Source organism: Onychostoma macrolepis, chromosome 15, assembly GCF_012432095.1.
Source record: "Onychostoma macrolepis isolate SWU-2019 chromosome 15, ASM1243209v1, whole genome shotgun sequence".
Lineage (NCBI taxonomy): Eukaryota > Metazoa > Chordata > Actinopteri > Cypriniformes > Cyprinidae > Onychostoma > Onychostoma macrolepis.
The window spans coordinates 28,807,970-28,825,872 of NC_081169.1; the positions used below are offsets into that span (position 1 = coordinate 28,807,970).

At 34.3% G+C, this 17,903-nt stretch overlaps 1 protein-coding gene across 3 annotated transcripts in view; it reads right to left on the reverse strand.

The window, feature by feature from the left end:
* dync2h1 (dynein cytoplasmic 2 heavy chain 1) overlaps positions 1-17,903 on the reverse strand; it is a 97,230-nt gene that overhangs the window by 44,940 nt on the left and 34,387 nt on the right. For all 3 annotated transcript variants that reach the window (XM_058799774.1, XM_058799775.1, XM_058799773.1), the window contains exons 37-61: positions 17,199-17,308; positions 16,903-17,102; positions 15,568-15,832; positions 14,310-14,517; positions 13,116-13,245; positions 12,884-13,039; positions 11,288-11,547; positions 9,623-9,869; positions 9,397-9,548; positions 9,167-9,311; positions 8,357-8,459; positions 8,005-8,166; positions 7,427-7,548; positions 6,630-6,878; positions 6,443-6,551; positions 6,251-6,364; positions 5,050-5,192; positions 4,883-4,958; positions 4,639-4,799; positions 4,418-4,555; positions 3,229-3,342; positions 1,976-2,136; positions 1,524-1,647; positions 283-404; positions 108-194 (exon numbers count right to left, since the gene is read on the reverse strand). In XM_058799774.1, coding sequence (XP_058655757.1) covers positions 108-194; positions 283-404; positions 1,524-1,647; positions 1,976-2,136; positions 3,229-3,342; positions 4,418-4,555; positions 4,639-4,799; positions 4,883-4,958; positions 5,050-5,192; positions 6,251-6,364; positions 6,443-6,551; positions 6,630-6,878; positions 7,427-7,548; positions 8,005-8,166; positions 8,357-8,459; positions 9,167-9,311; positions 9,397-9,548; positions 9,623-9,869; positions 11,288-11,547; positions 12,884-13,039; positions 13,116-13,245; positions 14,310-14,517; positions 15,568-15,832; positions 16,903-17,102; positions 17,199-17,308 — 3,858 coding nt within the window. The remainder of the gene's footprint in view (positions 1-107; positions 195-282; positions 405-1,523; positions 1,648-1,975; positions 2,137-3,228; positions 3,343-4,417; positions 4,556-4,638; positions 4,800-4,882; positions 4,959-5,049; positions 5,193-6,250; positions 6,365-6,442; positions 6,552-6,629; positions 6,879-7,426; positions 7,549-8,004; positions 8,167-8,356; positions 8,460-9,166; positions 9,312-9,396; positions 9,549-9,622; positions 9,870-11,287; positions 11,548-12,883; positions 13,040-13,115; positions 13,246-14,309; positions 14,518-15,567; positions 15,833-16,902; positions 17,103-17,198; positions 17,309-17,903) is intronic.

Here is a 17,903-nt window from a genome sequence, read left to right on the forward strand (position 1 = left end):
TGGACTATTTTGTGTGCATCAAATACTTTCAAATACTTCAATGCTTAAAATATTGTAAAATATCAATTAAAATATCAAACTCTGTCAGAATCGGTTGTGAGTCTTACTTCTCCTTCAGCTCCAGAACTTTCTCTCCGACAGAGTTCAGCTCTTTTTCCAGCCTGTTCTTGCGGTTCTCCGTCTTCCGCAGGTTTCTGGAATAAAAGCAGAGACAATGTGAGAGAGAGAATCCCTCTGTAACAGTCCAGGTGTAAGCAGAGGTGTGCTGATGTGTGTACGGACTCCATCAGGCCGGCGTGCTCCGTCTCCAGCGGCTGGATCTTCTCCAGAACGTGAGAGTACTGGACGTTGGCCTTCACCCAGGCAGCCAGAGGAGCGGCGGCCGCACTCGCACGTTTGGCGTTCTGCAACACAACACTGATGTTAGATGACCGTTCACGGTACAGTTTACAAAGAGGAAAACTGTCAGTGGTGTGGAGTTTGAGTGTTAGTTGGATTACCCTTTCCACAGGGCATGAATATTATTTTATTTTGAATTGAATATGTGTGAATCTCATATAAACATGTCTGGGTTAAAGGGATAGTTCACCCAAAAATTAAGATTCTGTCAACATATTCTCACCCTTAAATTGTTCCAAACCTGTACAAGTTTCTTTTTATCAGTTAAACATAAGTTATTTTGAAAAATGTTAGTAACCAAACAGTTGTTGGTATGGTAGGGTATGGTATGGGAAAAATACTATGGAAGTCAATGGGGACCAAAAACTATTTGGTTACTAACATTCATCAAAACATCTTATTTTGTGTTCAGCAGAACAAAGAAATCCATTGATGGTGAGTAAATGATGACAGAATTCATTTTTGGGTGAACTATCCCTTTACATTTTATTCTGCAATCAAAAGGAAAAAATAAGAATATTACATTTTGTATATAAAAAAAAATTAAGCCTACTTTCAGGACCATCAGGATTTTTTTGCATTATGATAAAATTATTTGAATGACAGTTAAGCACATTTAACCTCAAATTATCCCATTTGTCATCCATTTGAGCATTTTAATTATGTTATTTTGTAATTCTCATTACAAAACAACATTCTGTTTTTTCATTAATTGTGATTCTCATTAGTCTCATTAGTGTAATAATTTTATTTTACTTTTTATACATTTTTCATTTAAATGTAAATTAAATTCAAATTGAAATAGTTTTGATTTGACAATATGTATAAATGCTTTTTAGACAGACAAACAGACAGACAGACAGAGATAGATAGTTTGAAAATAGATTTTTTAAATGGGAATTTGGGTAGGTGTCACAATGCAAAAAAACCTTTTCTTTAAAGGTGAAGTGTTGCAAATCAAAGAAATGGTGAAGAAATGCATTACACTGCATTAAATAATGAATTCAAAATTCCATGTGTTTGACATTTTTTGAGTTTCATTGTAAAAAGTGAAAGTTTCAGAATAAAATAGGTCTCTGTGTACCATGTGTATCAGTGTGTTAATTTAGGTGTGTGTGTCTGACCTTGGGGTCAAACGATGCCTTGTTTCTATGCAGCAGCTCCTCGACGCTCTGTCGTATTTCGTGAGTGATGTTGCGCACGTCAAACGTGACAATGTCTTCCCTCACTCCTCGCTTGGCTAAGAAACTGCCGTTTATAAACAATCCATTAGCTCTTCAATTATTCACCTAATTTAATGTTTTTAACCAAAAGCAAATGACCTAACGTCTCCGCACGCCTATTTGCAATGAAAATGCTCTAAATTAAAAGCATTAATTAGTCTAGAATGAGATTGGATTCATTTAGCCTGAAGAGTGTGAAGGTGTAATAAGCAGTATGACAGTTTAATTTCCCGGCAAGAGATAAACACCATAAATAAAGGCAGAATTCATTCGGTTACGGCCGTTAAAGGCTAATATAAAGCATGAATGATGACAGAGCGGCTCCCACTCACATCACCATCTGTCTCTCTCACCTCTTCATGCTGACCCAGGACGTGTCAAATATTCCCATGAGCCTCAGCACCCCCTCCAGGATGTCTCTGATGACGTCAGGCGGCATGCGAAGCGAGCGGATCTCAGACAGAGACTCCGGTTTAATGTTCCCCACCGCCTGCTTTGCTTCGTCCACCAGAGGCTGAGCACGCATAAAACACACAACACACAAACAAAAAACATGTTTTAAAGCAGTTAAAGAACATCAGACAGACTATTGTGTGTTCATACGATCAGGAGAAAAATTAAACACAGATTAAATAAAAACATGAAAAAAAAAAAGAAAAAGAAAAACTCAAACTAAAAATAAAATACACTTTCATGAATTCAAAACTAAAATTAAATAAAAATGAATTTTAGTTTTAGACAAACAGTACATTGCAAGAGTTTAAAACTGTATAACCCTTAGACATTAAAATGCCACTAGTGATGACTAGACAGTCCTGATACATTTAATATTATTAAAGATTTTTTAAATTCTAACTTTGGCAGATATAAAATACAAAAACTAAAATAAAAGCTAAATAATATGAAAAACTAAAATGAACAGGGATATAGTCATCAACAGTGAAGAATAAATTAAAAGTGCAAACTGAAAATAAAACAGAAAAATGTAAATAAAAATACATCATTTTAAATATTATTAAATATAAAACGGTTCAAAATTAAAACACAACAAAACTATAATAATCCTGGATGAGGACTATGTGATCTATGTGATCAGATTCATATGAAAATATATTATTTTTATTTATAAATATATTATTATTAAATACTTTACAATATTTTAAAAATATTATATTATTAAATATTTAAAGAATATATTAAATTATTTTAAATATTAATTATGCAAAACAAATGGATGAGGACAGATCAGTGTGATCGGGTTCAGATGATCAGGTCTTATTTAAGTATCATTGATATTGATATACTATTATTATTTTTTTAATCAGTTTTCTTTTTAAAATGTATATATATATATATATATATATATATATATATATATATATATTTTTTTTTTTTTTTTTTTTAGTAGTTTCAGTTTATTTAGTTTTAGTTATTTTGGTACATGCTGAAATAATACGCTGAAATACATTTTTTTATATTTTATTTTATTTTGCTTCAGTTAACCTTTATTTTGTTTTTAGTTAATGTTTATTTTTATTTTTTATGGTTTTACTTTTAGTTGTAGTTAACTGATAATGGCTGAGGTCAACCAGACAGGTGTCCTCACCTGAACCTCTCTGAGCTCCTCGTCTATTTTCTTCTTCCTCTCTTCAATCTTGGAGACCTCGTGTGCCATTCTCTCTTTGATCTTCTCCATCTCTGTCTTCTGGTCACTGGCGTTCTGAAACGCACAACATGTAAATGTGACCCGTGCTGGCAAAATGAGTCGGAATGAGCAAATTTTCAAAAATGAGTTCTTTTTATTTTCACATGGAGCAGCATTTACTACACAGAGCCGTTGCTCACTGACAAGCTGCGCAAAACCACGTTGATAATGAATGTGGATTTGAGCAGCTTGTCAGTGAACAACGGCTCTGTGTGGTAAATGCTGCTCCATGTGAAATCACACATGTGATGGAAATTACCGACTTCACTGACAAGATGCGCATTAAATATCGCATGCGATATATCGTGCAGCCCTAGTACAAATGTTTCATCCGCAAATAAAAAGTATGACGGCATTTATTTATCCCCCCCCCCCCTCATTTGTAAGGGGTTTGAATGTTGGGGATGGGGATATTCTACAAAAATATAAAAAGAAAAAGAAAAAAGTTACAAAAAAACGTTTTCTGAAGATTCCAAAGCAAAACGTTACATATTTTCCTCCAATTCTTTTCTTAATAATAATTACAACATTATTAATCACAATATAGCTATTTTTATTAAAAATATATTATTAAAAATAAGAACAAAGATGCAAATAAACAGTAGTTTAATCAAGAGCAGCGAGTGATTTGTCTTTTCTTTTAATGTGTGATTAACATTGAGACAGATCTATATTAAGACCTACTGTAACGCATGGATCTAATCTAATGTTACACATCAGATGTTTCATCAGCATGGGTTTGAAAATCATATTTCACTGGTTTGGACTCATGTCATCGAGAACTCAATATGAATATTCGCAAACTGGAACGCTGCACTTGAGAAGCAGCAGCAGTCGTCCAGAACTGAGCAGATACATACAAATACAGATCATTTTAGATGTTTAATTACTATTTGGAGCATTGGGATTGCTAGAAGAGAGCTTAATGATATCATTTTTGTGAAATTTTTCTGAAAAACTGACATTTTTCCCTTCTTTTGCCTTTAGCTCAAAATTAGAGCATGCGCATTCCAACTCATTTTGCCAGCACGGGTCACAAATACACTCCAGGGACTTTACATTTGTTTACAAATGCGTCTCAAACGCACACCTGCATCGATGTGGTGATTTCCTGCAGGGCGGCGTCCGCCTCGGCCTGCTTGGTCTTCAGTAAGCTGCTCTGCTCGGCTGCCCGCCTCTTCAGCTCATCCACCAATGCCTTCGCTTCATTCAGCTTGGCCACGCCCGCCTGCGGTCACACGAGCACTGAAACATTAGCATATGTGTTCATTATAAATCCGAGCTGTTGTCTCCATCAGTGACGGTGCTGACCTGTAGGTGCTGCTGTTTGTGGGTCAGCTCTTTCCGTTTGGAGCTGTAGATGGACTGGTACACCTGCAGGAAGCTCAGGTATTGACTAGGCGTGGCTCTGAATTCCCGACACGACTCATGAATCGCCAGGAAGGAGCGATAGAGCTGTGCGTGCACGGATGCTGAAATACAACCAATCAGAGAGCAGTTCAACATCCACGTACAGCCATACTGTAAATACACACACTTCCCTTTAACATCATACCAGACTTCTTCTTCTTCTGTTTGTCTACATCTTTCTCGTCTTCTTCTTCCATCCTTGAGAGCAGCATCTCTGGGATCTGAAGGAGTCACATGATCATAGAAATGGAGCACTTTCTGTGTGCTAAATGAATGAGCTGTGACTCAAATGACACCTCTAATATTGCTCACCCTCTTCATACTGCTGTCGGACCAACTCTCCATCCACTGGACTGAGCACTTCCTGTAGAGGGCGGGGTTACTCTCACAGTTAATGGTGAAGTGCTCGTTAGTGCAGTCCATGATCAAAACCACATGGAGGTTCTGCTGAACGCCTGCACAAACACACGCAAAACAGTGTTACTTATAGATTAATTAGGCTTAATGTTAGTTTTAGTAAATTCATTATTTGCTTATGTCTTTTTTATTATTTGTTTATTTATTTTTAATATTTTGAATTTTAATTCAGTTTTTGTTTTAATAATTTTATTCCTTCAAATTGCACTTATTTTATTTCAGGCAACATTTCAAATTTTTATGTTAAAGGTTTTCATCTAATATTTATATTTTATTTTATTTCAGCTTTATTTCAATTAACAATAACAATTTCTTTTTAGGTTTTAATTAACTACGCTAATACTCACACAAACATGTACACGTTTAAAGTATTAGATTTGCGGCAGGTTTTAGTGCTTGTTCATTAACTTTGGAGTCATCTTTATGTTCAGCAAAAAGGCAAAGACAAAATAAACTTTTAGCTGATTTACACATTTTAAAATTTATTTTAGTCTTGCTCGCTTGAGAAAATGGACCAAAAATATGGACATCTTGCACTTGTAGACCAATGTTTGTCTAAAAAAGGGATGAGACCATCATCAGCCTCTGACTAAAGTATTAAATATAAAATATTAAAAATGTAAGTATTAAATATTATGTAAATTAAAATCTCTTGACATTTCTTTGAAAAAAAAAAGAGAAAAGGAAAGAAAAGTCTTCCAGCCAAATATTTACATTTATGCATTTGGCAGACAATTTTATCTGAAGACAACCTATATTGCATTCAAGGTATAAATTAATAAAATAAGACAAAAGAAAAGAAAATAATTTTTAAAACCAATTCGATCAAATGTAATAAATAAAATAAAATAATACAATTATATAATTGAAGAAAGATTAGGTAAAAATCAATGGCTCCCATATACATTTATGCATTTAACAGATGCTTTTATCCAAAGTGACCTATATTGCATTCAAGGCATGCAATTTATCATTTGAGCTACAGGAATGTTGCAATATGAAATGCATCAATACAGAAAAGAAAAATGTGCTTGATAAATGTTTTATAGAACTTCAAAGCAATAGTGTGTGTGTATGTGTGTGTGTGTGTACTTACGGTGGGAGAAATAGTTGAGAACTGGCCCGGTGAATCCATCCTGTGACGCCTGATCTTTCAGAGATGACAGTAGAGGCTCCAACTCTTCAGTGGAGTACAAACCTGGAACCTCACCTGTTACGAACACAAAATATGATGTACGAATGACACTGCATGTAGCAAAGTATTTTGATAATATGGATAATAACTGACCTGAGGACAACAGACTGTTGACCATCTCCAGGAAGGAAGGATGAACAAACTGATGATCTTCCAGCAACAGCACAACCTGCTGTCCGTCCACAGCGGCCGACTGCATGACCTACAGACAGAGAAAGAGCGTTTGAGCGAGAGCCTCGTGTTATTAGCACAGAGAGAGAGAGCACAGACAGAGACTCACAGTCTTCAGGTCAGATTTGAAGTGCTTTAGCGAGTACGAGCGGGAGATTTTGGGGGTGAAGAGTGACGCCCCGTGCATGTGGCTGACCACACATGTAGCCGTACGCCGACCTACGCCGCTACGCCCCGCCAGCAGCAGTGACCCGCCCGGAGAGCTCAGGACACGGTCCACTCGACACATGTAGTCCAGAACCTCCGGAAACAACAGGATGTCCAGCTCACGGTTATCACGGCCGTACAGAACTATTCCCTGATGAGACACAAAACAACACGATGAGTTGAATTCAATTCATTTAAATGTATATAAAAATTAATCAAATAAAAAACAAAAACAAAAGATAATGAGCTAAACGAAACTAAATAATTGAAATCAACCTTAATAAATAAAAAAATAAAAAAATAAAACAATTATAACATTTGCAAGATAATAAACTTAAATAAATGAAATCATTATTTAATTTATCAATTTGAATGAATTAATAAAATAACAAAAAAAGGTAATGACCTAAATTAATAAAATTATTTAAAACAAAAGTAATAAATTAATAAAAGAATGTTTAATAAAATTCAACTGTAAGATAATAAGCTTAATTAAATAAATGAAATTATTATTAATTTATTTAATCAAATTTAATAAATAAAATAACTAATACAATTATAAAATGTATTAAACATAACTAATTCACAAATGACCAAAGATTTATATATAGAATACTCTCCAAGCCTATTAAGTATAGTAATAGTGACTGCTTAAGCAAACACTACAATGAATATGTGATATTTTATTTCTTGTCTTACCTTGTGTATAATCTCAGTGAGGTCACTGGTGTTGAGACGTCCGAGCGGTTTGCCTTGTGGTGGGAGCGGCTGACCAGGAGAACGTCCCTCATGAGACGCGGCCCACGTGACAAAGTGCGTATCTGCAGTAAATCACAACACATGAGTCAACAATCAAAGGATCAAAGCTCCATTAATTTGATCAATAACACAGAATAAACAGTAATGTTGTAAAATATTTTAACAATTTAAAATATCAGATTTCTATTGTAATATATAATAAAATGTCATTTATTTCTGTGATTTCTGTGATTACTCCAGTCTTCAGTATCACGTGATCCTTCAGAAATCATTCTAATATGCTGATTTGCTGCTCAAAAACATTTCTGATTATTATCAATGTTGAGAACAGTGTTTTTGTAGAAACTGTGACACATTTTATTTTTCAGGATTCACAGATGAACAGAAAGTTGAAAAGAACAGAGCATTTATTTGAAATGGAAATCTTTACTGTCACTTTTAATCAACTGAATGCATATTGGATGAATAAAAGAAAGAGTGAGTGAGTGTGTGTGTGTGTGTGTGTGTGTGTGTGAGACCTGTCATGTTGTCCAGTGCATCCGAGCCCCAGTCGCCCCTGATGATGGAGGACAGGATGTTATCAAACACATTCAGATCTTTAGAGGACACGATCCGGTCCCTGAACAGACGCCGGGCTTCATACGCCACCACCTCAAGCACTGAATCTACAGCAGATTTACCTGTACACACAAACACACACATCAGTCACCTGTGAGGTTTTGGTTAGGTTTACTGCCTTAGAAGGAAGCGGACAGTGATGTGGTTCACTAACATTTGGAACAGAGCCCATGTCTTATTTCATTACACAGAGCTGTCAGTTTTGGGATGTGTTCGTGACTTGTGCTGGTGTAATGAACGCATGGAGTTCACCTGCGTTCAGGTCGTATCGCAGCAGATTCAACACCCACTGTGTGAGCAAACACGGGGTGAAGAGATAATGACTGTGATCATCCACGGAGAATTTAGCCTTCACCTGAAACACAAACACACACCAGAATCTAAAGTGACAGCAAAACTTTCATAATGTCACAAAAAAAATCAGTTTTAAATAAATGCTGTTCTTTTGAAACTGTTATACTAGAATTAATGATATACTATTATAGTTTTTGGTAATAATTTTTAATTAGATTTTTTTTTTATATTTTCTGTTTTCACTTTAATTTTAATTAAAGTTTTAGTTATTTTGTTGTGTGCCTTTCTTGTTTTAGTTAAACTAAATGAAAACGAGAAATGCTGAAATGAAATAAATAAAATAAGTTTTTTTATATATTTTATTTCAGTTAACGTTTATTTTATTTCAAGTAACGGTTTTAGTTTTAGTTATCTAATAACCCTGTTTTTAATGTTCTACTCATCAAATAAAAAGTTTTATTATGTTTTTCACAAAAATATTGGGCAGCACAACTGTTTTCAACATTGCTAATATTCAGAAATGTTTCTTGAGCAGCAAATCAGCATATTATGATTTCTGAAGGATCATGTGACACTGAAGACTGGAATAATGATGCTGAAAATACAGCTGTGCATCACAGAAATAAATTACATTTTAACATATTCATAGAAAAAAAATGCTATTTTAAATTGTAATAATATTTTTTAAAAATGTAACTGTATTTTTGATCAAATACATGCATCCTTGGTGAGCAAAAGAGACTTCATCAATGACCAATCAGATCTGACCTGCTCGTACACCTGCACCAATGAGCCGGCGAGCTGGTGGATCTTCCCTGCAGAGCTCCAGGTTGGATCATTACCCAGAGTCCTTTGCAGCACAGGTTTCAGGTACGCGCTGTAGATGGTCTGCAGCTGCTCTCTGTCTGGATAACTACAGGAGAGATAGATTAGTGTGTGTGTGTGTGTGTGTGAGAGTGTGTGTGCGTGAGTGTGTGTGTGTGTGTATCAGTACTCACTCAATGGTGCAGATCCGTACAATTGAGGTGAAGCGTGATGTGAGCGTGTGCCGCCCAACAGCGCCACCTGCTGACATGGATGCCACAATCTGAATGTTCTCCAGTCCGACCCACTCCAGGTTCTCATCATAGAAGCCCTGATACGTCAAGACCTGTGGAAAAAGATCGTGAGAAACTAAAATGGCACAAGTAACTTTTTTGCACTTAAAAAAGTGTAGCATGTGACCTGCTGCAGGAAGGCGATGAGGTTGCTGGTGCCCCACTTGTCGGGTTTGGGCAGGTTGATGTCTTTGAGGTACAGCACCAGCCTCTCGCAGTCTTTGGGCCGGTACACGCGTCCCGTGTTGGAGCTGATGACCAGACAGGTGTGTGAGAGTTTCTGCAGGATGTGACGGGATGACGTCTGAGCGCTGCAGTGCACCACGGCCACCTGTGTGGAGCGGAGCTGAGAGAACGCACAGCGCAGGAGCATCCTGACACACACACACACACATACACACACACACATACACACAGAGCATTGTCTGAATCACTGTTATTTTAGTATCATTCACATACAATTATTGTTTTCAATAATAATTTTATTTCAGTTAAATTTTTATATTTTCACTTTAATAACGTAAGTCTCTTAATTAACTTCTTGTTTATTAACCTGTTGTAAAAAAAGCAACATCACATTTTTAAATCATGGTAATTTTGGGAGAAAAAACGGCACTCTTCATGTGAAATTGATTAACTATATGAAGTGGTATAAATATACATTTTCTGCCTCCATGTCTTGAATTTTGTGATCATTGTAAATGTATTTTAATACAAATCTTGCAGTTAAAGAACGCACTCTAATTGCGCTCGCGTAATGCATGCGTGCACACTGTAGGTGTTTTGAATGCTTTTTGCGTCGTGAGAATATTCAGCAAAATAGCTCACTTGTCATGGTATGTTACTTAACTATATCATGTTATGAATAAATTAAACATTTTGAATTTTTACCTCTGTGCGTTTCTTCGGAGTTTCTTTACTGTTACGCTCATTTGTTCTGAAGTCTCTCACAAAGAGACAAACAGAGTGAGACTCAACAGCTCACAGCGACCTTGATACCAGAAATACACTATCCATCATCAATTGCTGTTTACATTGAATGTAGGCTAATAAAATTAGAAGAATCATTCTCGAGTTTCAATGCTTCGCTGTTTTTTTTTTTTTTTTAATCACATGTTTTAATCAGGCTATTTGTCCGGTCGGGCAAGTAAAAAAAAATTAAAATTTTAACTAGCTAGAAGGCTGATCAGCTGATATTATTATTATTATTATTATGAACATTAAGAAGGTAGTTTGACGTGTATTCTGCTACTGTGATACTCTCTGATGATGCAATAACTACCGCGGGGAGAAAAAAATCTTCGGTCTGTCCAATGATTGCAAACGGTCATTAGGTCCGTCGGACTGAAGATATTTTAGCGGTAATGTGACCAAAAATATTTAAGACCCATCGAATCTGAATTTAAGACTTTTGAAGACTTTTTAAGGACCTGCAGACACCCTGTTTTATCAATCATTACTTAGCTTTTTAAAAAAATATTAATATTTAATTTATTTTTATTTAAGTTTTACTATACTTAAAAATTTTTATTATTTTAAGTTAGTAATTTTCTGTACCTCAAACAGTAAAGCTGTAGTTTGTTTCCCAGCAAAAGCAAGAACTAATCAAATGTAAATGTGTACCTTGAATGCAATGTACTTTTAACTAGCTTGTTTTAGTTAGTTGTTAAGGAAAAAAATCTGATTTTCATTTACTTTAAGGTTTTCATTTATTTTACTGCATTTCAATTACCACAAATATTTGTAAATTATTTCAGATTTAGTTAACTATAATACTGTATTTGTATCATACCCTTTCCCGCATCCCTCCGGCCCCACCAGCAGGAACGGCTGCCTGTGATTGGATGAGAGCCACGGGGTGAAGAGGTCGAGTCCGCGCTGCGTGTCGGGTGTGTGTATGACAGGGAGATTGTGTGGGTTACTGAGGTCGTCCACACACACACCGTCCCCTCGCTGCAGCTCATACGCACACAGACGGCCGGAGGCGGGGTCGTAGTACGTGTCCAGGGGCTTGCGGGGGTCAGGAGGACTTTCTCTGGCCCAACTCAGAACCTAAACACACATTCAAAACGACTTCATGATGATCACATCACAACCAATCAACTAATTAACATATGACTGCCCACATTTACATATCAAATCTTACTCCAGTGGTTCTCAAACTAGGGACTGGGCCCATTTAAAGCAAACTTCAAAGGGGGCAGCAGAATGACTTCATTATATTTATTATTTATTCAAATAATCGAACTAAATTAAAATACTGAAAAAGTTTTTTTTATATAAATGTAATTTTATTTATTTATTTATTGACAGAATCTAACTGAATTAAAATGCTAAAACATGCAATGAAATTATGTATTAAAAAGTACATTTTAAAATTTATTTATTAAAAGAATCTAACTGAATTCAAATGCTAAAAATGTCAATTAAAACATCTAAAGAAAACATGTAAAATCTGTAACATTTTATTTTAAGAACTAGTTGCTTGAATCTAACTGAAGTAAAATTCTCAAAAAGAACTAAAATAATGTTTTAGTTTATCTATTTCAAATGTTTATCTATTTATTTATTTTAAATAATCTAACTAAAAAAATGTAAACTATTTTTTAATGTAACATTTCTAAAAATGTAAAATATATACATATATATATATATATATATATTGTATAAAATAAAACAAATGTAAAACAAATGTTTATTTGTTTATTTACTTACTTATTAAAAGAAAGTAACCGAATTAAAAAGCTGAAGAAATGAAAAAAAAAAAAAAAGAAAAGTGTTAATGAAAAGACAAAAGTTTATTTACAATAATACACTGAATTAAAATGCTTAAAAAATGTGATGATTTATCTTTTTTAATTTTTCCCCTCAAGCATTTATTTTTTTTTCTTCTTAATTGAAGAAGAAGAAAATACAGTTCTTGAAATTTCTGGAATCCTGAAATTAATTGTGATTGTTGATTAATTTAATATATCTCCCAGTTAAACATGTACCTGCCTGATACATGGCAGTAAGAACTAAACAAAGTTTACAGGTCATTTACATATAGATGCATTAAAAGATACAATAGCAAAACCACCTGTTTATATCTACCGGTCAGAAAGAGGATGGAAAACGACCATGGAAACTAAATTATGACTTTTTGATGCTGCAAGAAACCTTGAGTGACATTTAGAGTGGACGACATAAAATGTAGACCATTATGACCCCTGACCATCTCACATCAAAGTTTCACTGCCAGAGACGCTGCTGCTTCTTTAAAACTCAAGTTTTAAATTACGACTGGTCATAAGCGTTAATCTAAGAGAGCGGCTCCAAAATTTAATGACGGGCGGCAAGGCTGAGCAGGCATGAAATTACATTTCCCATAAATCAGGGCAGCTCTGACCTCCTTGGCGAACTCCTGGCGGCATTTCAGCATGAGATTTCCTCCCAAACCACGGATGAGTCCCACGACAAACTGTCCTCTCTCTCTGACCCCTCGCAGATGGGACAAACCGTTCAGCACCGTCCCCACCAGACTGGTGTCCACCACAAAATCACTCTGCAGAGAGAAACAGGGATGTTTATGATGCTGTGAGCATGTAGGCTCAATGTTACATGACTGTGTGTCACAGGACCTGTTTGAGAACCCAGTCCAGAGCTCTGTGGAAATAATCATTGAGCCAGTTCTCCAGATTCATCCTGTTGTCTTCATCTTCTCTCTTCAGCCACGCCTTCACGAGAGAGCCCACGTCAGTATCTTCATCACTGCAACACACAGGGCCACAGGAAAATACTGAAGAAACATAATTAAAATGCTAAAAATGAAGTTTAAAAAAAGTTAATTAAAATGAAACAAACTGAATTAAAATAGTAAAAATGTAATGAAAGATGTAACTCTATTAACGTATTATAAAAAAATAAATAGGAAAATGTCAATTTCTTTTATTTATTTTTTTCTTTCATTTACTAAAAAATAATCTGACTGAATGTGCTACAAAATTTTTTAAATGTTTTTAAAAAAAACGTACATGTAAAAATCAACCTGAATTAAAATGCTAAAACAATGTAATGAAAAAAAAATTAAAACATGTAAATGTAAAAAAAGCTTATTAATTAAAATAATCAAATTGAATTAAAATGCTAAAATGTAATGAAAAAGGTAAAACAAAGGGAAACATTTAAAAGCAAATTTTTATTTAAATAATCTAACTGAATTAAATTGCTAAAAATGTAATGAACAAAATTTCGATGTAAAAAAATATATATTTATTAAGAGATTTTAAATTAATTAACATGCTAAAAAAAGTAATAAAAAAAGTGAAAATTGTAAAAAAAAAAAAAAAACTAAACAAAAAAAACAGCAAAAAGCAAAACAGAAATGAAAAATCAATGTTTATTTAATTATTATTTAATAATCTAATTGAATTAAAATGCAATGAAATAATATAAATGTAAAAAAATGTTAATTTATTCAGTTATTAAATGAACTTATTAGCTTATTTATTAAAACATAAAAATGTCATTACAAATTTTATCAATTAAAAATGTAACTGTATTATAAGGCTAAAAACATGTAAATTATACATATTACATATAAAAAATATGTAAATGAAAATTTATTAAAAACAAAATGTTTATTTATTTAGAAAAATAATCTAACCAAACTAAAATGCTATAAAAAAAAAAAAAAAGTCAACTGCAATGATATTTAAACACGCAGACCTGATTAGCTGTTTTTAGGGACGGTACATTGGCACACTGACAGCTGATTGGCTGCTTTAGGCTGGATGAAGCCGTATGATTGGCTGTGCTGTGTTTAGGTGTGATACCTGAGGAAGATCATGCCCATGCGAGAGATGGTGGCTGGTGAGGCACAGCTCAGATCGTGGGTCTCAAACAGGAAGTTGACGTTGGGGCCAAACTGAATCCTCTCACCGCTGGGCATCGTGAGTAAACGATTATCATCCAGCACAGAGTTTAATGACTCGATCCACTCTGGATCAATGTCTCCATCGCATATAATCCATGAGCTCACCTCTGAAAGAGACAGAATGACATCAGGCAAACAGAAATCTCAATTAAACTTACTTTCATGTGAATGTATTTGGTGTTTGTTATCTGAATGTTTTGTGTGTTTTGAGTGTACTAATGCATGTATTTGAAGTTTTAATGTACCTATTTGTTGCTGTATTGTGGTGTATAAGCATGTATGTGGTGTATGTGTTTGATCATCATTTGATCATAGGGCCATCTTCCCAAACTTGCAATGAGAAACACTAATAAACTTGGTTGTCGTCAACCAAACAGAAGCTTTAACGACTGTCTGCACGCCCAAATAAACACTTGTTTTTTTTTACATTTGAACATTAAGAGATTACGATATGAAATATTATTGTAAAATTCTTTTTTTTAAACACTAGGTCTTTATTTTATAGTGATAATATTACAAATATTTCTTATTTTGTTCAATATTTAATAATTATTAATATTTAATATTTATTTAGCAATAATACCAATAATAATAATAATAATAATACATTTCATTTATTTATTTTGCATTTATTTCAAATAATATTATTTTATATAAATTATTATTATTATTATTATTATATACATTTTATTTATGAAAATGTTTTTTTATTTAAAATTGTATTATTATTATTATTAATCTGTGTTAATGTGTGTATTTGTTGTTTGTAAAGCTTTTTACTGTTTGTTCTGTGTGTAAACATATTTAACACTCACTGAGCATGTCATTGTGTGTATTCAGTGCTTGTTTAGTGTGTTAATGTGTGTATTTGGTGTTTTTTGTATGTTAATGTGTACATACATGCATGTTATTTATAAAGTTTAATGTGGGTATTTAGAGTCATTACGTATGTTAATGTGAATTTGGTATTCATTAGGCATGGTAATGCATGCATCTAGTGTTTGTTTAACATGCTAATGTGTGTATCTGTTTTTTATTTATGCTAATGTGCGTATTTGTTGTTTCTAAAGTGTAATGCATTATGTATCGTTTGTTTCGTATGTTAACATGTGTATTTAACATTCATTGAGCGTGTTAATATGTGTATTTGTCCTCACCCTGTGGCTCTCGCACCACCTGTCGTGCGGAGGACGTCAGCACCCCGTCGGACCACTCTCGCGTGTCCATGTCGATGTGGCCCAGGAGCTGCTGCCTTGGCATGGCTTTGGGGTTCATGGTGTACTGTTTGACCACACGACCCATCCTGCCCAGCGCCGCCCGCAGCATCCTCCACAGAGTGGACTTCCCCGCCCCGCTGGGCCCGACCACCACCACACCCATCCGCTGCCGCAGCTGCTCGTACAGCTCCAGAGCCTTCTTCATCTACACACACATGCGTTTCAATATTGCATGGCTGTAGCTCAAGCAGTGCAGCATGTATTCGCTTCCCAGGGAATGCATGAACTGATAAGGTGTATGCCTTGAATGCAAACTCAATTTGGGCAAATGCATAAATGTAAATAAATGCGATATGACAGTTGTTGGCTAGGGTATAGTATGCAGGGTGCATAGGCAGGACAGTTATTACAGTTAACTCAAAAATTGTATTACTTTAAATAAAATAAATGTTAACTGTGAATTAAAATGTAAAAAACGTAATATTTCTATTATTTCAGCAAATTGCCAATGCACCATTTTGTGTTTTCATTTGCTTTAACTGTTTGAACTAAAATAACTATATCTAAAACTGAAATACAATTAATAAATAAATCAAATAAAACTTAACTTATTTATTAAATTAATTAAAACATGTATTAAAAATGCATAAATAAATTAATAAAACTATATAGGTATGTTCACAAATAAATGTTTAAAAATAAATAAAAAAATGTCAAAAGCTTACAATAAAATTTTTAAGACGTTTAACTTAAATTACAAAAAATACCCTTATTTAAAATATACATATATATAACACCTATAACAGTATCTCAATGACTATGTTTACATACACCCTCATAATGCTATTATAATCGGATTTTGGCAACATTGCGATTAAAGTTGACCTAAATACAATGCTTTGATCAAACTAACGTGATTAAGCTCATAATAATAGTAAATAATCACAATAAAGTCACGTAAACAACTTAATCACAAGTGCTTGGATGTAAATGGATGCTGTGTGTTGTTCACACAACTTCACGATTTAACTCTGTGACATTACTCTGAAGTTTTTCCTTCACTCCAAATTGCTAAAACAAAAAAAACAAAAATCACCAGACTTTTTAGCGAATAATCAAAATAATGAAAACTGCATGTAAATGGGAGTGAAGAGGTTTGCTTGTGTAATGTAAACATTTACTGCTATTAAGTCCTTACACTGCTTATTGCAAGTAATCACATTATCACACATAAACGTAGACGATGTTGTTAAAATAGCACTGATAGGCAGGTACCTGACTGGGTATGATCTCCAGCCGCGCCTCCTCGTAAACAGCCAGCAGAGCGGATTTGAGCGTCTCATACTCCACGTCCTTAAAGTCGACTGCGGGAAACACGTCTCTGACCAGGGCGTCAAACCGTGAGCTGTCGGCAAATGTCAGCTTCGACATGGTGTTTAACCTCAAGGCCTGAACCACTAACCCGCTCTCCTTCACTACAGACAGACAGACAGAGAATACGGAGGTGAATTGATCCCAGACAGTTGATTGATCAAGTTCATGTGATATTGATTCCAATGAGATTGTGTTACGGGGGTTGTTGCTTTGTCTCTGTAACTGCAGTAAACTCCCACAGCCCCTCAGTACCGTCTTTAGAGCACGTAAACCCCAGTCATAGTGCTGCTGCGGCGTCAACAGCTCCCTGCACACAAACACACACATGTTCACATGGAAAGATGAGCACAGACATGGGGATACACCATTAAAATTAGATTTATAAATAAAATAGTGTCAAATTAAAATTACAATGTATATATAAAATTATATATGCACAGCTGTTCAAAAGTTTTGGGTTGGTCAATTTGTTTTGTCTTTTTTATAAAAAGTTGCACTCACCATGGCAAAAATACAGTAAATATTGTGAAATATTATAATAATTTCAAATAACTGTTTTCTATGTGAATATATTGTAAAATGTCATTGATTGCTGAATTTTCAGCACCATTACTCCAGTCTTCAGTGTCACATGATCCTTCAGAAATCATTCTAATATGCTGATTTGCTGATCAAGAAACATTTCTGATTATTATTAATGTTGAAAACAGCTGAATATTTTTGTGGAAACTGGGGTACATTTTATTTTTCAGGATTCACAGATGAATAGAAAGTTAAAAAGAACAGCATTTATTTGAAATGGAGATCTTTTGTAGCATTAAAAATGTTTTTACTGTCACTTTTGATCAGCTTAATATATCCATGCTAAATAAAAATATTAATTTCTTTAACCCCATTCTTTT